Source organism: Aquarana catesbeiana, linkage group LG05 (assembly GCF_042186555.1).
Source record: "Aquarana catesbeiana isolate 2022-GZ linkage group LG05, ASM4218655v1, whole genome shotgun sequence".
In the NCBI taxonomy this organism is placed as follows: Eukaryota; Metazoa; Chordata; class Amphibia; order Anura; family Ranidae; genus Aquarana; species Aquarana catesbeiana.
In genome coordinates this window covers 368,306,059-368,323,254 of record NC_133328.1, presented here as the reverse complement: position 1 = coordinate 368,323,254, position 17,196 = coordinate 368,306,059, and the positions used below count along the sequence as shown (strand labels likewise).

The 17,196-nt window shown below is 36.8% G+C and overlaps 1 protein-coding gene across 3 annotated transcripts in view; it reads right to left on the bottom strand.

Annotated features, from left to right (window-relative positions):
- Positions 1 to 410: 410 nt before the first annotated feature.
- The window catches only part of MYLK4 (myosin light chain kinase family member 4), a 236,582-nt gene continuing 219,796 nt past the window's right edge, over positions 411 to 17,196 (bottom strand). Inside the window, exons 8-14 of one of the 3 annotated variants that reach the window (XM_073630956.1) lie at positions 14,842 to 14,983; positions 14,221 to 14,291; positions 11,243 to 11,371; positions 9,448 to 9,600; positions 8,140 to 8,230; positions 7,376 to 7,447; positions 411 to 5,881 (exon numbers count right to left, since the gene is read on the bottom strand). In XM_073630956.1, the coding sequence (XP_073487057.1) occupies positions 7,400 to 7,447; positions 8,140 to 8,230; positions 9,448 to 9,600; positions 11,243 to 11,371; positions 14,221 to 14,291; positions 14,842 to 14,983 (634 nt within the window). In that variant the 3' untranslated portion in view covers positions 411 to 5,881; positions 7,376 to 7,399. The remainder of the gene's footprint in view (positions 5,882 to 7,375; positions 7,448 to 8,139; positions 8,231 to 9,447; positions 9,601 to 11,242; positions 11,372 to 14,220; positions 14,292 to 14,841; positions 14,984 to 17,196) is intronic. The other 2 variants (XM_073630958.1, XM_073630957.1) reach the window with 2 other exon arrangements.

The following is a 17,196-nucleotide window of genomic DNA, read 5'->3' as shown; positions in this document are numbered from 1 at the left end:
CAGATCTGATCTTCCTGTATGCTCATCTGACAGAAGCCATTTTTGCCGGCTTCTGTTGGACCAGCTGACATACACATGGGCTGAATGTCAACCGGTTTTTATTGAACCGACCAAAGTCTCCCAACATTCAGCCCATGTGAACTAGGCATTACTCTGTGCAAAGCTATAAAAGTGTTTGCTGCATTTTCACCAACTTTTGCAATGCACTACAACTATTGTAAATACTCTAATTTAACAACAGTTATAATTGTATGCAGTTGAAGTTGTAAATCTTTTGTATTTTATTTTCTGTATCAGAAGAGGATGGTGCCCCTGAAAGCCTAAAATCAACAACATTACACACACTGCACACAGTAAATATATATTACAACTAAAACACAAATATTTAAATAAAATGTATTTTATTTCATCTACAATAGTTCATCTATTACATCAAAACATGTAGCAATAAAAATGTACATTGCATGTTAGTAACAATTACAATCCAATGTAAAGCAAACTGCTGCAGAGTATAATTAAGCAACACAGTTGATATAGCTATTAGATGCATAATATTTTCTGGAAAAGCAAAATATAATGTGCTATTAAATAATTTAATGGACATTTCCAAGGTTTTCTTTTTTTCAATTGAGGACATTGCTTCATACCCATATCTTGTCCTCCTGAACACCTCACATTTCTAAGGAGCCTGAGTCATGATTCCAGATTACTTGTATGCTGGCACCAGTTAGTAAAAACTGTCACTGGTCCCTCATCCCCAGGTGACATTCTAGGCACATATAATAGTTGAAGAGGACAGACTTTGGTCTGCAAAGTAAAGGTAAATATCGCATGGGTTTGAGGTTACTATAAAACACAGTTTTTTGGTTTTGTGCTGCTGGGAGTCATATGAAAAGTTGCCAACTTTTAAAGCCAAAGTGATATGACAGAAATAGAAATGTAATTAGACAGACAATGCACTAAAACCTCAATTTACATTGTTTTACCTCATCTTTCCTGTTACAACAATTTGGCAAGGTGTCTTATTATGGCTGTGCAATCCAGTAGGCACCTCAGAAATCAGCACTCACTTACAGGTCTGTCGGGCCCTAGCTCTTCTTCTGCAAGTCCCTGTGAGGACATTTGTGTTGAGGGTTGTGACAGTTAATCTGCTATACCAGCATAGAGAATAGTAGTGAAAGAACAGAAAGCAGCATTTTTACTAAAAGAAAAAAGTTATTTTAGGAAAAAATAATTTACAAGGACTATAAACTGCTAAAACGGTGTGAGATTTTGTGCTTTAAATAATCCTGGATATCAATTTTACCAAATGCCTTCATGGAAGGCACAACTACTGTAGACTACCAAAATATACTAGCTAGGGAAATCCCCCTTTATTCTATGCAAATGGCATGTTTGAAAATCTGTTTGAAAATTAGTGCAGCAAAACAACATCAATATGCTGTGACAATTAACCCCGACAAATTGTGAAATTTTCTTGGCGGTGGTCAGTTAATCCTTTTGGGACTCTAAAAATAAAGAGCGCCATCCTATCCCCTTAGCCTTTGCCTTTGCATTGATTAAAATATGTGAGGTCCATAGCACTCTCTGAATTCTAAGTTTGACTCACTGGTTTTACATATATTAACAATATGATAACACAGCCAAAATGTCAAATTTTGTACTTTTATGCAAAAACATAATACCAACATTATAGTACTGAGAAAAGTTAATTAACAGTATGCAGCAGTCTGGGTGCCTGAACTGGAGCAAAGGGGATACTCTCAATAGCCTTCAAAGGCACCTTTCACCCATTCCTGAAAACCATCACTCATCATTTCAACGTTTGGGAAATCAGTGGGTTATTAAGGATGACACTGGATCAGCCTTCTTCCCAGATTAGGGATGTTCTATGTTCTTGAGTGTTTGTATATAGTGCTAGAATAACAGAGAGCGGGGGACCACTGCTAGACACTTATCCCAAACTGCAATTTTCCATTTGCACATAAACTGTAAAGTTATTTGAAAGCAGCCTTTGACGAGCCCTGAGAACTCTTTTTCTTATCAAACTGTTGCCAACATGCAGCCATGATCCCATAGCCAGTGACAGGTGCATTATAATAATGGCGAGGCATTAGAGGAGGGGAGGAAATACCATGGCTACATTACACCATGAAGATTATTTATACAATTTGGAGGAAGACAGTCTCAAAAATATAATGACCAGTGAGATCTTAGCTGTCTTTTTCTATCCTGCATATTAATCTATTGATAAATCCACCCCAGGTTAAACTATCAGGTCATCTGACTTATAAAACATGCAATATCATATAAAATTGTGCTCTTTCAGCTTATTCATACTTTAAAACTCACTCAAAAATCCTTATCACACCTTCAGTGACTGCTCATAAATACAGAAAATGCATTATAATCAACTTACAAATACATTGTAAACATTATGCAGTTGAATACAGAGGGTATTTATTGCACTAAAGAGAAAAGTACTATGTGCAAGGGCGCAGCAAAATTGCTCTTCAATTTACAAAATATATTATACCAAAGTATCACATCAATAAAATTAATTGTTTATTAAATAAAATGTATCATTTCTTGCATGCTGATTAGATTTTTAATATGTGGCTCAGTTTTAGTGAGCATATACTGTACATTTCTCTTAAACACTCTTTATAACGGATTATAGTTAGATATATGACTAACACAGAGACTGGAAGACATTCAAAGTCTTAATCATGTGACCCATAAAAGGGGCATTATATAAACCCAGGAAAAAGAGCATGCCTACTTACATATTAAATTTTAAGGTTCCTAAAATATTTGTATTGTGGTTGAAATAACATATAACATATAACATAGAAGATACTTGGAGAAAATTTTAATATGTACATAGTTTTACATATTTTTAAACACATTTCTGAATGCAGAACTAAGCTCACCAAATGTCAATCCACATACATAACAATCAATATGTAACTCCAGCCAAAACTTGTTTTTTAGTTTTGGATAGCATGAGAAAAGGGTCTGAGGCTCTCTTAGATTTTTATTACTGTTTTACATTAAACAACAGGAGTTTTTCAACAGTGGAGCTAAGGAGATCCTGGAAAATATTTAAAAAAGGAGCAGAAAGATCCACCTGCTGGCTGCTTTTAAAACCATAGAGTATTAATATGCAGTCTTTGATCTTATCAGCAATTGAACTGTAAAACATTTTGTAAGTCCGGAAAATAAAAAAATACAAACCCAGTGCATTTTTCCTCTAATTTTTCCTCTAAATATGATAGTTAATAACCATTGCATACTCAAAACAAAAAATAAAGGTTTGGCTGGGGTTTCATGTTCATAGATGAATGCAAGGGGCAATTTATGTAAGATGTCTGTAGTATGTGTACACACGTAAAGATCCATACCCTATGCCAGTAGCATATTTACTATATAAAGAAGGGGATGTGCCATTGTCCAAACATTCACTGCAGGTAAATCTTCCATGTGAATGTGTTTTAATATATAGTGAGTAATTCATCACCAGTGAATGTTTAGTAAATGACACATTTACTGTTTTAAAAGTGACTTTTTTAAAAGCAGGTCTGTTTTGCAATGCTGTCAAAGATAATCACTTGAAACTGCATAACACAGTAATGGAACAAACAATATGTATGTTTCTCCTTGTTGTATTCATATATTAAGGACAAAAGAATAGTATTTTTTGATGGACCAACTGAAAATGCACTAGGAACCAAATATGTAGTAGTGCTCAACTTTGCTCTTAAGCTACCTTAACAGATAGTTATATGTTTTCTTACAATAGTACTAATTAATACAGCTGTCCCCCACCTAGTAGTCAATGAAGATGAGTGAATTGTTTTGCCAGGTTCGTAATAAATTAGTAAATTGCTATGCTGTCACAGGAGTTCTTTAAGCTTTGCCTATTCATCTTGATGCAAATAAATTAAAAAAAAGACACATAGGGGTTGATTTACTAAAGGAACATAGACAAGTGCAGTTGCTCCAGAGCTTAGTAAATAAGCAGAAGCCCTGCTGACTTCCATCATCCAATCATGTGCATGGAAAAATGCAGTTTTTTCTATTTTCCTTGCAAGTGATTGGGTACTCATTGCAAAGTGAAGCCTTACCTCATTTACTAAGCTCTGGAGCAACTGCACTTACAGAAGGCAACTGCACTGTGCAAAGTGCACAGTCTATTTGCCTTTAGTAAATCAACCCCATACTGTTTTATTAAAAAAAGGGTGTAAGGGTTTAAGTTTGGGTACGAATGCTTCCCCTCAGTTTTACTCCAGGGTTTACAGCCACAATATGACAAAATCATGGAACAGTGTAACAGCAATGTTTCCTACTGAATAAATAATGTTATTAACATAAATAGTAACAGAACTAGAGATCCAGTTGCCACATAGAATCTCTTTGAGATTCAGGAACAGTTAATATTAGCATTTTTAATGTTTTTAATGCTGAGTAGATATGAATCAGGGCAATTGTATATTTTTATTATTTTCTCCCTTCAACTTTCACAGGTAGATTAGTTAATGGAAACCCAGCAAAGCTAATAATGAGAGTGGTTTGTGGAACAATATAAACAGAGGGTGCCAGATCAGTATAAGACAATTAAAAACAACAATTTATTCAGTATCACTGAGAAACCTCAGAAACGTTGCGGCCCGCCCCCTCTCTTGTTCTGTTTGTCTGCAGACCTACTATCAGTGGCATTTTGTGAGAGCCTAGCAAGCTGCCCTGTATGCAGCCTGCAGCGATTTTATATGTAAGTAATACTGAATAAATTGTTGTTTTTAATTGGCTTATACTGATATGGCGCCCTCCTTTATTGTTTATATGCCTTGAAGGGAGTTCCCAACCCATCGAGGAGCTGCCGGTAAATGTTTTTGAGTCATTCCTCCTATCAAGATCACCATCCCCCGCATTTATTTCCCATGGACTCCTTATGACTGTCTGCTTGCCAGTTGAACGCTGACTCACCTGCTAAATTTAGTGTTCGATTTTGGCTGTTGGGGAACAATAGGTTGGGAGAAGTATATTTCTCTTATATTCTGTGGTAGTGCACAATTTGTTAACGGTCCTTTAGGGCCAGAGCTGAGTACTTCCGGAGTAAAGGACAGTGCAAAATAAATACACAATTTTATTTAAAGTGAAAATCTGTTACACTTTTTTATTCAGCAAAATTTCAGAAGGAAGGTCTGAAGCCTAACAAAGCCAAAGCTTTTACACCTTAAAGATTATGTTGGTCCAGTCAAAGGTATCATCAAGCCCAGAGAAAATAGGCTTCTCCAGCACAATGACTACTAAGGAATCTGCACTACACGTGACTTACTGCATATGGCTATGATTCATCCCTTTTATTAGGCAGATCTCAAACTACTTGTATTATTGACAAAAGACCACCCAGACATGGAAATACTGATACATGTCCAGGCTGAGAGGGTGTAACAGCTTGATATCTAATGTCAAACACATTTATGAAGCACAAATGTGTAAGTAGTATGTTTCATAGAAGAGAGCCAAGACTGGGCATGTAGTACAAGTGTGAATGTTGTAAGATTTTACAGAACTATATAACAACCCTAAACCAATGTATTTAAACTGGCACTATGAACATATTCCTGCTTTCCTTCTACAGGTAAGAACACTTCAGCATGGCAGACCCTAGTAAGTAGTTAGTGAGACTCGGGAACTCATGACATCAGTTTAACATAACACATGAAAAAAATAATTGAAGCTAGGCCAGCAATGCCAAGACATGCGCCAGAGGTGAAATGGCACTCATCCAGCTAGTAAATGCCCCAGTCATGTCATAGAAGGTCACAGCACCAGAATTGCTTCAATGTCTCACAGTAGAAGCCACACAGCAGTGTTTCTGTAAAACAAAATACAATACTTTATTTTTTTTTAGTTCAGTGGTTAACTCTGCTACTTTCCTTCAGTTCATTATTTTTATTACTCAGGGTTATGGCTCTCTGAAAACCTTATTATTAGTTGCCTTGAGGGTAGATTAGTAAGAATGGCCATGCTTCTACAACACAAAAAATGTATTTAATAATGCAGCTCAAAGACCAATGATGTGCTGCAATTAACCTCAAATCAGCTTCTAGCAGCTTGTTAGATTTAAAGATGCTGAGTGCTGGATGCTTGCTATATTTTACAGTGAAACATTATTTTTCCGATTAGTTACAAAAGAATTGATTATACTATTTAGAAGAAGAAAAATATATATATCTATATATACAGTGGGGACGGAAAGTATTCAGACCCCTTTAAATTTTTCACTCTTTGTTATATTGCAGCCACTTGCTAAAATCATTTAAGTTCATTTTTTTTCCTCATTAATGCACACACAGCACCCCATATTGACAGAAAAACACAGAATTGTTGACATTTTTGCAGATTAATAAAAAAAGAGAAACTGAAATATCACATGGTCCTAAGTATTCAGACCCTTTGCTGTGACACTCATATATTTAACTCAGGTGCTGTCCATTTATTCTGATCATCCTTGAGATGGTTCTACACCTTCATTTGAGTCCAGCTGTGTTTGATTATACTGATTGGACTTGATTAGGAAAGCCACACACCTGTCTATATAAGACCTTACAGCTCACAGTGCATGTCAGAGCAAATGAGAATTAAAGGAACTGCCTGAAGAGCTCAGAGACAGAATTGTTTGAGATCCAGCTCTCAAATTTTTGTTGGCAGAAATTCCGACAACAAATGTCCGATGGAGCCTACACATGGTCAGAATTTACGACAACAAGCTCACATCGAACATTTGTTGTTGGAAATTCCGACAGTGTGCACGGGGCATTAGTGTCACATACTAACCATCAGCTGAGAGGCAGAAAAAATAAAATGACAGGGTAAAAAAAACTGTTAAAGGTATTTGTCATTAACCAATAATATTTCAGTATGTGACATTAGCAATAAGTATATTCCTTTATCCCTTAACGAAACTAAGACATGACTTAGCAATAATTCTTAACTGTTCAAATAAAAAAATGGAAATATCATTTTGGTAAAATCCCATTTTATGTTGTAAACACAAGTTTTCTAGTCTGGCCTAAATCAAACACCTCTTGGGATATTAAGAAAAGTACCAAAAAGGAACCCAAACATTTATGACAATGGGTTAAGATTATAAACAGTGGAGAAAGCAACTTTCCTTCATGTTATTACCCACACTGGGAAAATATCAGTTGAAATCTGGTAGCTTCAGACAACACCCTCATGTATCTCTCAATTTTTAAGTCAGCCCAGTTTGTATCAGAATACAGACAGTAACACTCACAGCAGACATTTGTTAAACACGGTATATATGACACAGCGAGACTGTGCAATGTACGCAATTTCAACAAACCTGCTTATTACAGCCTGGAATATGTCACTGCTCTACAGGTGTCTCAGACACAGGGCAGCTTTGCTTTTTTCTCTGAAATGGAAAGAAAGAATGAATAGTAGCTTTTATTGCCTACTTGCGAGTAACATATATAAGGGAAATAAAGCCATTAAACACACTGGTAAGAAATTAAGACTGTTGGCACTTCAAATGACAGCTATGTATTAGAGGTCTATGATTACTTTGTGTTTCATTATAACAATATTATGGCATTAACTTTGAGATTAAAACATGATAATGAATTCTGAGCTTGTTCATTTTCTTCTGTATTTTTCCATGGGGTATGTATGGTAGAATACATTAATTTAACTATTAAACCAAAATTATTCTTGTAACATGTTATATAATATTTAAATACAATATGTTATATGCAACATAAAAGAAAATATCAAAGATAATTGTTTTTTAATTGAAAAATAAAACGTTAGGGTTGTTTTACTGAAGCAGTAAAGTCTTTTCACCAGGCTTAGTAAATAAGGTGAAGCTGCGTTCACATTGAATATTCAACGTGCAAGGGAAGTTTAAAAAAACAATGTAAAGAGTAAAAAAAGTATTTACTAAGCTAAGTGAACATTCACTTTGCAAAGTGAAAATTTACTTGGCTATGTTAGCAGTTTCCATCTCTTTAGTGAAGTGAACCTACTGAATGATATTTTTTTTTCTAATCTAATGATTTGTTCATGTTTTTAATAACTTATACTTGATAAATAATATTTAGCACTTACCAACATGGTTGAATTCTGGCTAATGGTATAGTGCAATTTGGAATTTGATAACCAAGAATGCTTTAATGTTTCAGTTGCGCTCATTCTCCAACTAGAATTAAAACAACCATTTGTGAAATAGAGTAAACGGCCATAATCAAATATAATAAAAAAATATATCATACAAATTAAATTAAAAATTGGAGTGAAGTTATCTAGCAAACTGTGACTGGTTAATTTAATCAACACAATAGAAATAAAAATAAACTGCCATATAATGAAAAGTGTTGAAACTAATTTGCTGTTTCTGGTCACAGAAAGAAGCTCATCTCTAATAACAAATAACAACAGACATTCTGATCCTTCCACTTTATATAAAAAGAGCTTGTATTCTGTATTTGTGTATTTTGTTATAGAGTTCTTAAGATCACTCAGAAAGAAATGGGAAATCTCCCCACCGGAAAGAAACCTGACAGAGGTTGTAATCTCTTCACACTTTATCCAGAGCTTTGACAGATTTACTACATGCCACTTGCTGGCTTAGATACCCTATATCAGTGGTGGTCAACTTGAATTTCATGTAGGGCCTCAAGTGCAGCCCCAATCACTTCCAGAGGGACTCAGAATAGCAGTTTTTTGTACATTGTGTTGAGTTAGGCATGCCATTCACAATGAATGGGCTATAACACACCTCAACTCCTGAAAATGTTGGTCCTGCTGCATTTCTTTCATTTGTAGTGATTATTGGAGTTGGTGGCTGCTATAAATACCCCAGCATAATCAATGAAATCAATAATAACCCCGAGCATTAGTGTTAGTGATCGTAATAAAAACCCTCAGGAATGATGGCAGTGCTGTCAACCACCCCCTGTGCCCAGTAGCGATGCTATTTATTTAATTCCCCCATTAATTGTCAGTGACAGTGATTTTGAATCCCCCCCCCCATTTGTGGTCAGTGCAGTGGCAGTAAAGTGTATCCCCCCCACCGCCTCGCATTAGGGGTCAGTGCAGTGTCAGCAAAATTTGCCTCTCCCTTACCTAATCCAATGCTCCTGTGCAGCTCTCTCTTCCCAGCAAGGTAAAGACTATAGGTGTACTGTGGGGCAGAAATCACTAATCTTGACAGTATTGTCTATTAAATGCCAGGTGCTGAAATGCAGGGAGCACTTCAGAACCTGCCACATCAATTCTTCTCTGCAAAGCAGTTTCTACTGTTGGTTAGAGATTTAAACCAAAATACTAGTAGTTCGGCAATCTGCTATATTAAAATGTAGTACACATATAGATTTTTCATTTGCATTAAACAATTTGGAGGATTATATTTCTTACCATTTTTCCTTGATGAGTAACTTATTAATGAAATCTTTTGCAATGTCTGAAATATTTTGAAATTCTTCACCTTCAAAATCAAATTGTGCAGCCAAAATGTTGTTTAGAGTTTCATTGTCGTTTTCCCCTAAAAATGGTGAAAGCCCACTCAACCTATGGTTCAAAAACAAAAATATTTTAAATAATTATTGGTTATAAACAATAAAATGTTCTGAAAAAATACAAAAACTGTGCTACTAGATCTAATTTACACATGCGGCTTTCCTCTGAAAAGCGATCTGCAGTGGATCACTTTTTACAGGAATTTGACAGGTGACTTGGAAGCGATATGTCCCTTTCTCCCTGCCTATGTTAACCATTAAAAGTCTGAGGGAGCCATTCTTCTTCTTCTCTTCCAGCCCCTCTCCTCCTGTGTGCATTGCAGGCAGTGTGAAACCCACCAGCTGAATGATCAAATTCAGCTGCTTAGCTTTACACTTCCTGCGGTGCATACACAGGAGAAGAGGTGCAGAAGTAGAAGGAGCAGAATAGCTCTCTCCTCTCCCATCCATGCAAGGGAGGAGGGAGGGGGAGCTGTTAGTACAGGCTCTGAGCTGTATGAGAGATGCTCTTAGCACAGAACCCTGCGACAAGCAACCCTGCTGGGGGCCCCCTGACAGTGGCAAAAATGCCAGGGCTTGGTCGCAAATGCAACCTTTGCGACCCTGGTTGTTTCACCATTGGCATGCACTACTTTAGTGCGATGCAGTGCGATTGGAGCCCATTTAAAATGAATAGGTTCACATCACACTGCACTTAATCACATGTGAATTGCACAGGAATGTAGTGCGCATCCCTGTGTGATTCATTGGTGATTCATAGTGTGAACCTAGCCTTATAGAATAAAATGTATACTTTTATTTACAGTAAAATATTCTCTTTTTTAATTAACACTGGTCAACATTTAAGAGGCATTTATGTCTATCAATGAAATAAAAAAATAAAACAATTTTTTGAATACTAGAGAAAAAGAAGAGAATTTTTGCAATACAAAAGAAAGCCATGTTTGTTCCTAAAAAAGCAATGTATGTATTAGTTTGTCACCTTGCGTAATGAAAACACTATCACTAAGTAAACAGGGCCATATTGGAAATGAGAAAAATGATCTGGTCCATAATGTGCATACAGATGAAGTCATTAGGCCCATTTAAAACTACCCTGTCAACAGGGTGACAGTATTGCAGTGGTTTCCTTCTCACAGTGTTAAAGTGGAAAAAAATGGATCTACTATTAGAACAAACACATAATACAATTATGTTACTTGGTGATTCAGAAAAAAATGCTGTGCTAAAGCTAGAGACAGAGAGCATCATATACAGTATGTATTTTATTTTTTTTTATATTGTACATAGCTCCACTTTAACCAAAACAATTTAAATATGATATGTCTATCCTCACCATAAGTACATTGCACTGTGTGCTGTAATAAAACTAACAGACTAAATTTGTGAGGCATGCATCCCACAGGGTGCACAGAGGGCCACATTAAATGTGATTGATATAACTCTCTTTAATAGATGATAAATAATTCTACCTCTTTGTCTCTCTACCCTGCTGTATAAAAAGATAAAAATATTTATTTTTCATTTGCCCTTGCTGTTTCAGCTATAGCACTCTCGTTTTCCCTTTCAAATATCAGCACAAAAGCTAGTTCAGCAAAAGAGCCCACATAGACAGGAAACCAAGAATAAATCTGAAAAAGAAATTGATAAAGAATATTTCACACAAAACAGACGTATGCTCTTGGCCAACTCACAGCATGTAGGCAATGACTCCCACACTCCACATGTCTGTGGGAAAGGAGACAAAATCATAGTTCACAACTTCAGGGGCAAGGAACTCTGGAGTACCAAAGTGCACTTTCAATTTTTCCCTTGGCTTGTACCTAGAACATGAATAAAAAGAGAGATAAAGTATCATTTCAAAGAGACGACAAAGCATAAAAGCTCCCCACAGACTGGATTCTGGCAAAGTTGTAGTGACATGCTGCACCATTCCTTCCAGTATACTCCACAGGAAGAATGAAGTCTGACACAGAACATAACCAGCCATTTATACATACAATGAGTAATAACCAGAATGGAATAAACTGGCATGTAACCTTACAAAGAAATGCCTAGGAGGTTTTTTCCACATAAATCAAATCTGAGGAGTTTCTGTAAATAATATGACAGTCTTTATGCTTTATTGTAAATGTTGTCACAGCTCATACAGTAAGAACCCAACAAACAGCCTTAGCTTCCTAAAGCTATTCTTCATTGCCTTTTGTTTTGAACCTCATAGAACACTTATCATAGACTTTTACAGCAGGCTGTTTTACCTGGTACTCTGCACATAAGGCAGGTAGAAACAGACCTACTGGTACCAGAAGCCCCCCCACATAGAAAAAATGCCTTTACATCTGTCTAATGTCCTTTGAAAAAGACTACGCTATCTACAAAATGAAAACTTAAAAAAATGTACTGTTCAAAATGATATGTTATCAGCACACCTGGATATTTACTTCAAGTTACAGTATATTAGATATGTTGAAGTTGCGTGATCACACTCTGGCCAGCTTTGACAAAATATGTTCTGAAATTGTTTAATGCTATACTGTTGGTTATTCTTAAATCAAATTACTTTATTGTAAAAATTAAAAGCACATTTATTTTTTACTTTTAGCTCTTTAGTTTGATTATGGTACTCTACAACCGCTCATGCCGCGTACACACGAGCGGCACTTTACGGCAGACTTTGCCTGGCGGACTGGATTTCGTCAGACAATTCAATCGTGTGTGGGCTCCAGCGGACTTTGTTTTCTCAAAAGTTGGAGGACTTAGATTTGAAACATGTTTTAAATTAATCTGTCAAAATCGAGTCCGGTCGAAAAGTCCGCTCGTCTGTATGCTAGTTCGACGGACAAAAAGCCACGCTAGGGCAGCTATTGGCTACTGGCTATGAACTTCCTTGTTTTAGTCCGGTCGTACGTCATTACGTACGAATTCGTCAGACTTTGGTGGATTGTGTGTAGGCAAGTCCGTTCATTCAGAAAGTCTGTCGTAAAGTACGCTGAAAGTCCGCCAGTCAAAGTCTGCCGTAAAGTCCGACCGCGTGTACGCGGCATAACTCCTGTGTATATATATATATATATACTGAATTTATGCCATTCCCTATGTTGATTATTTAACAAAATTTTGCTGTGATATGTATATATAACATGATATGCAGTGATCTATTCATGTGTACCTTCTTATTAACTCAGTAGATACTTGTGAGAAGTAATTGGCGTGCAATCAATTCTTTCCCTTTTTTTGCCTTGAGCTCCAGCGCTGGAGCTACTTGAAACATATACCCACTTTACTAGAATGAGGGATAGAAACCCATCTTAGTCCCATATGTTTAGGTTGTTGGAAAGAGGAAGTCAGAAGACTGAAACTTAGGACTTGTATAAAAGTGAATGACAAAATGGCCTGCGGGATAAATTACTGAGCCTCATTGCTTGAATTGTGCTGGGAGACTGTAGTGCACTGCATGGCTAAACAGCAAAAATACAGATGTATTTTGGTATATCACACACTCTATTATACACAAAGCACCATTCTGCTCATAGTGAGGCTTCGCGGGCACCTTGGCCTCAAAGAGCAAACTGTTTTGGAGTAGAACGTGGTGTGTTTTCCTAATTTGCATAACATTATGTGGGGAACAAATAATTTTATTTTGCCTTAATTCTGGACTACCTTGTTAACACCACAGATAACAACCACCAGCAAGGCCACTGATTCTGTTTTTTCTGGGACCTTTATGACAAACTTTGCATAGGCTGACTGTATAGTCTTGCCTGTTTCTATTAAAGAGTTGATACATTTCGCCATTAATTCTTCTATTGATGAAATATATACATTACTCATGATCATTCATTGGATTAGTACTCGGATGTGCTTTTTTTTTCCCCATAATTTTTACTGTTTTCTGGATAATTTGTACAAACAAGAGGTTATCATACAGCATGTGTCAAATAACACTTATATTGGAAGAATGGTAATTACAGTATGTGCGGTTCATCTGATAACAATTTGTACTCTTAACGTAATAGTAATTGTTAAGCATGGATGAACAGTTGGACCATTTTACAGTTTAACATTTTAACAATATTAGATTCCTTGTCAAAAACCCATTCTGAGTAATTTAGAGTATCTTAGAGTATGATAAAGTATAATAAAATAAAATAGGTGCTTTTTTAACCACAATCCATTGAACAGAAGTATAGAAGCTGCAAGTACAACAGGGAAAGGATATAAAGCATTTGCCTGCCACTAAAAGTGTTTACATACAAAGTGTATGCTATGAATGTAGAAGGCTTTTGGTGTGACAATTTTATTGAAACAATTAATGATGTCATAGCCCTGTAATTATAAGGATATCATCACATCAGCAAGCCTTGGATAAAAGGATTCATAACAGAACATGAAATATACTTTGTTGACACAAATAATACCCCAACAGTTTTCTGTTTAATTTAATGGGTTATTAGAATTATTATATCAATAAAATGCAACTATCTTGGGCTCTTTTTTTCAGAATGACATCATGCGCACATATGTATTATGTGTTGTAGATGATATGTGAAACTAGAAGCTTTTTTTTAAATGATTACAGATCATTCTGTAGAAATACATTAGCTTTATTTTAAATTATTATTTGCTGTACCTTCAATATTATGCTAAGACAATTGTTCAAGCAATAAAAGTTTACCTTCTAGCCAGGCCAAAATCAATAATTTTGATCTGATAATCTGCACGGCTCACACACATAATATTCTCTGGCTGAAAAGAAATAAGAATAAAGTCAGAATCCATCCTAGAAACATAAATACAGCGTGCATAGGAATGTTGTAAATCAGCTCATCTTACATGTGCATAAAGTATTCATTTGCAAAATGGAGTCCAGATAACAAAGGTATAACCAGCCAGATTCATGTACTATTGTAGATTTGACAATGAATACTAGGATTTAAAACTTATTGGATTTAAATTGGGAAGAATAGACTAGTCTCCCCCCCCCGACAGTGCTCAGTGCCTAAATATGCTTTAGTATTTTGCTAGCCTATTTATATATTTTTTGCCTTTTTGAAAGTTAATATTTGCATAAGAATGCATGCTGGCTCCAGTGGCACCAGAGAATTACTAAAGTGTGAAAGATAAAATGTGGCACACTAGAGGGTTTTTTTAGGAAAGCTGTTTTTATTTCAGCTGGGTACACTTCAAATATACAGAACAAAATACAATATTAGCTGTACTCTGCCATACTGCTATGGTCTTGTTCCCCCTTGCCTTAAAAACAGCTTGTAAGTAAAAATGCCCCAAGTTACAGTACCTTAAGGTCTAAATGTATAATGTACATTTGATGCATGTACTGAATTCCTTCACAGATCTGCTTTATAAATAATATTGTATCCACTTCAGAAAGATTGCAATTTTCATCAATAATCCTGTCAAACAGTTCACCACCATCCACGCTGTTGAGAAGAGAAAACAATATTTCATATAAATATTTGTTAAAGGAAATGGAGGGGATAAAATCGCTGTTGTAAAACTGCAAATGATTGTACAGCAAATTAATAGCATAACATGAACAAAACATATGCTCATCAGAGCCATTAACTAAACTTGGGTCAGGTCCTTAGTAACATGGTACCCCATTGGGTTTCAAAATACAAACAGGTAGTCCTTGTACTTTTTTTGTGTTCTGTCAGCAGTCAACTTTTTCAAACAGCATCAGTCAGCTCACATTTATGAAGGCCTGTGCACAGCTGAGACTAATTATTTCTGGTTTGGCAACCTTTTAAAATGTGGACCTAGGAATATTAGACACTTTATTCCACTCAAAGCTCTACAAAGTCTCCATGCTCCAGGACCCAGAACAGAATGTATTAACCACTTCAGCTCCAGAAGATTTGGCTGCTGAATGACCGGGCCATTTTTTGCGATTCGGTACTGCGTCGCTTTAACTGACAATTTCACGGTTGTGGGACGCTGTACCCAAACAAAATTGGCCTTTTTTCCTCACAAATAGAGCTTTCATTTGGTGGTATTTGATCGCCTCTGCAGTTTTTATTTTTTGCGCTATAAACAAAAAAAGAGCGACAATTTTGAAAAAAACACAATATTTTGTGCTTTTTGCTATAATAAATATCCCCATTTTTTTTCTGAGTTTAGGCAGATATGTATTCTACAAATTTTTGGTAAAAAAAAAATCACAAAAAGCGTATTTTGATTGGTTTGCGCAAAAGTTATAGCGTCTACAAAATAGGGGTTAGATTTATAGCATTTTTATTATTTTTTTTTTTTTACTAGTAATGGCGACGATCAGTGATTTTTATCATGACTGCGACATTATGGCGGACACATCGGACAATTTTGACACATTTTTGGGACCACTGGCATTTATACAGTGATCAGTGCTATAAAAATGCATTGATTACTGTAAAAATTTTACTGGCAGTAAAGGGGTTAACACTAGGGGGCGATCAAGGGGTTAATTGTGTTCCCTGGCAGGTGATTCTAACTGAATGGGGAGGGGACTGACTAGAGGAAGTGACGGATCGTGGTTCCTAGCTAATAGGAGCACACGATTTGTCACTCCTCTCAGAACAGAACAGGGAAGTGTGTGTTTACACACACGTGTCCCTGTTCTGTGTCTCCTGCTCACGATTGCTCATGGCCGGCGGCCATCGCGACCATTGGCCACGAGCATTGGCACCCCCGCTGTGCAGCGGGTGAGCTGTCCCGATCCCGCAAGCCGACATATAGCTACAACGGTTTTCGGGATTGTGCTGACCTGCCGCAGTATAATGACAGGGGCTGGTCGGCATTAAGAGGTTAAGATCTAAAAATAAGAAAACAAAATGTTTACTTTTTTCACATCCAGCTGTAAAACATGGAGCCCTTAGACCCCTTTCACACTGGGGTGGTTTTCAGGCGCTTTAGCGCTGGAAATAGCCTATGCTACGCGCCTGAAAACCACCTCCCATTCATTCCAGTGTGAATTTTCACACTTGGGCGGTGCGCTTGCAGAACGTTATGAAAAGTCCTGCAAGCAGCATCTTTGGGGGGAGGGGGGTTGGGAGCACTGTATACAACAAGCGCTTTGAAAGCACGGCAAAACTGAAGTTTTTAACCCTTATTTTGGGGTAAAAGCACCCCGCTATTGGCCAAAAAAGCGTTGCAAAAGCACCACTTAAAAAGCGGTAAAGCGCCGCTCCCCCAGTGTAAAAGGGGTCTTAATCATGTGCATGTGAGAAACCTGGTGACACATTAATTGCTACATTCACACGAAGGATTTTGGCTGGCGCAAATTGTAGCGGCAGCAATCTTCTGATTCCTGCTGCGGCTTTGAGCGACTAGGTGCGTCCGCTGGCCCCCTTCACTATAATGATAGGTCTCTGGCGGCTGCAGCTATTTGTGGCTTTTCTGCACAGCCAGTGATTACCTGTGGTGATCGCTGGCTCTACGAACAGCTGCGAATACCTGTGGCCTCTGGTGATCTGTCATTATGGTGAATAGGTCTAGTGGACGCAACTAGCTGCTCAGAGCCGCAGCAGGAATCAGAAGATTCCTGCCGCTACAGTTTCGATATTGAAATCATCTTTATTTTTTAGCAAAAGGTGAAAAGTGAAAGCACTTATTTTTAGCAAAATAGCAAATAAGTCCAATAAAAAATATATTGGCC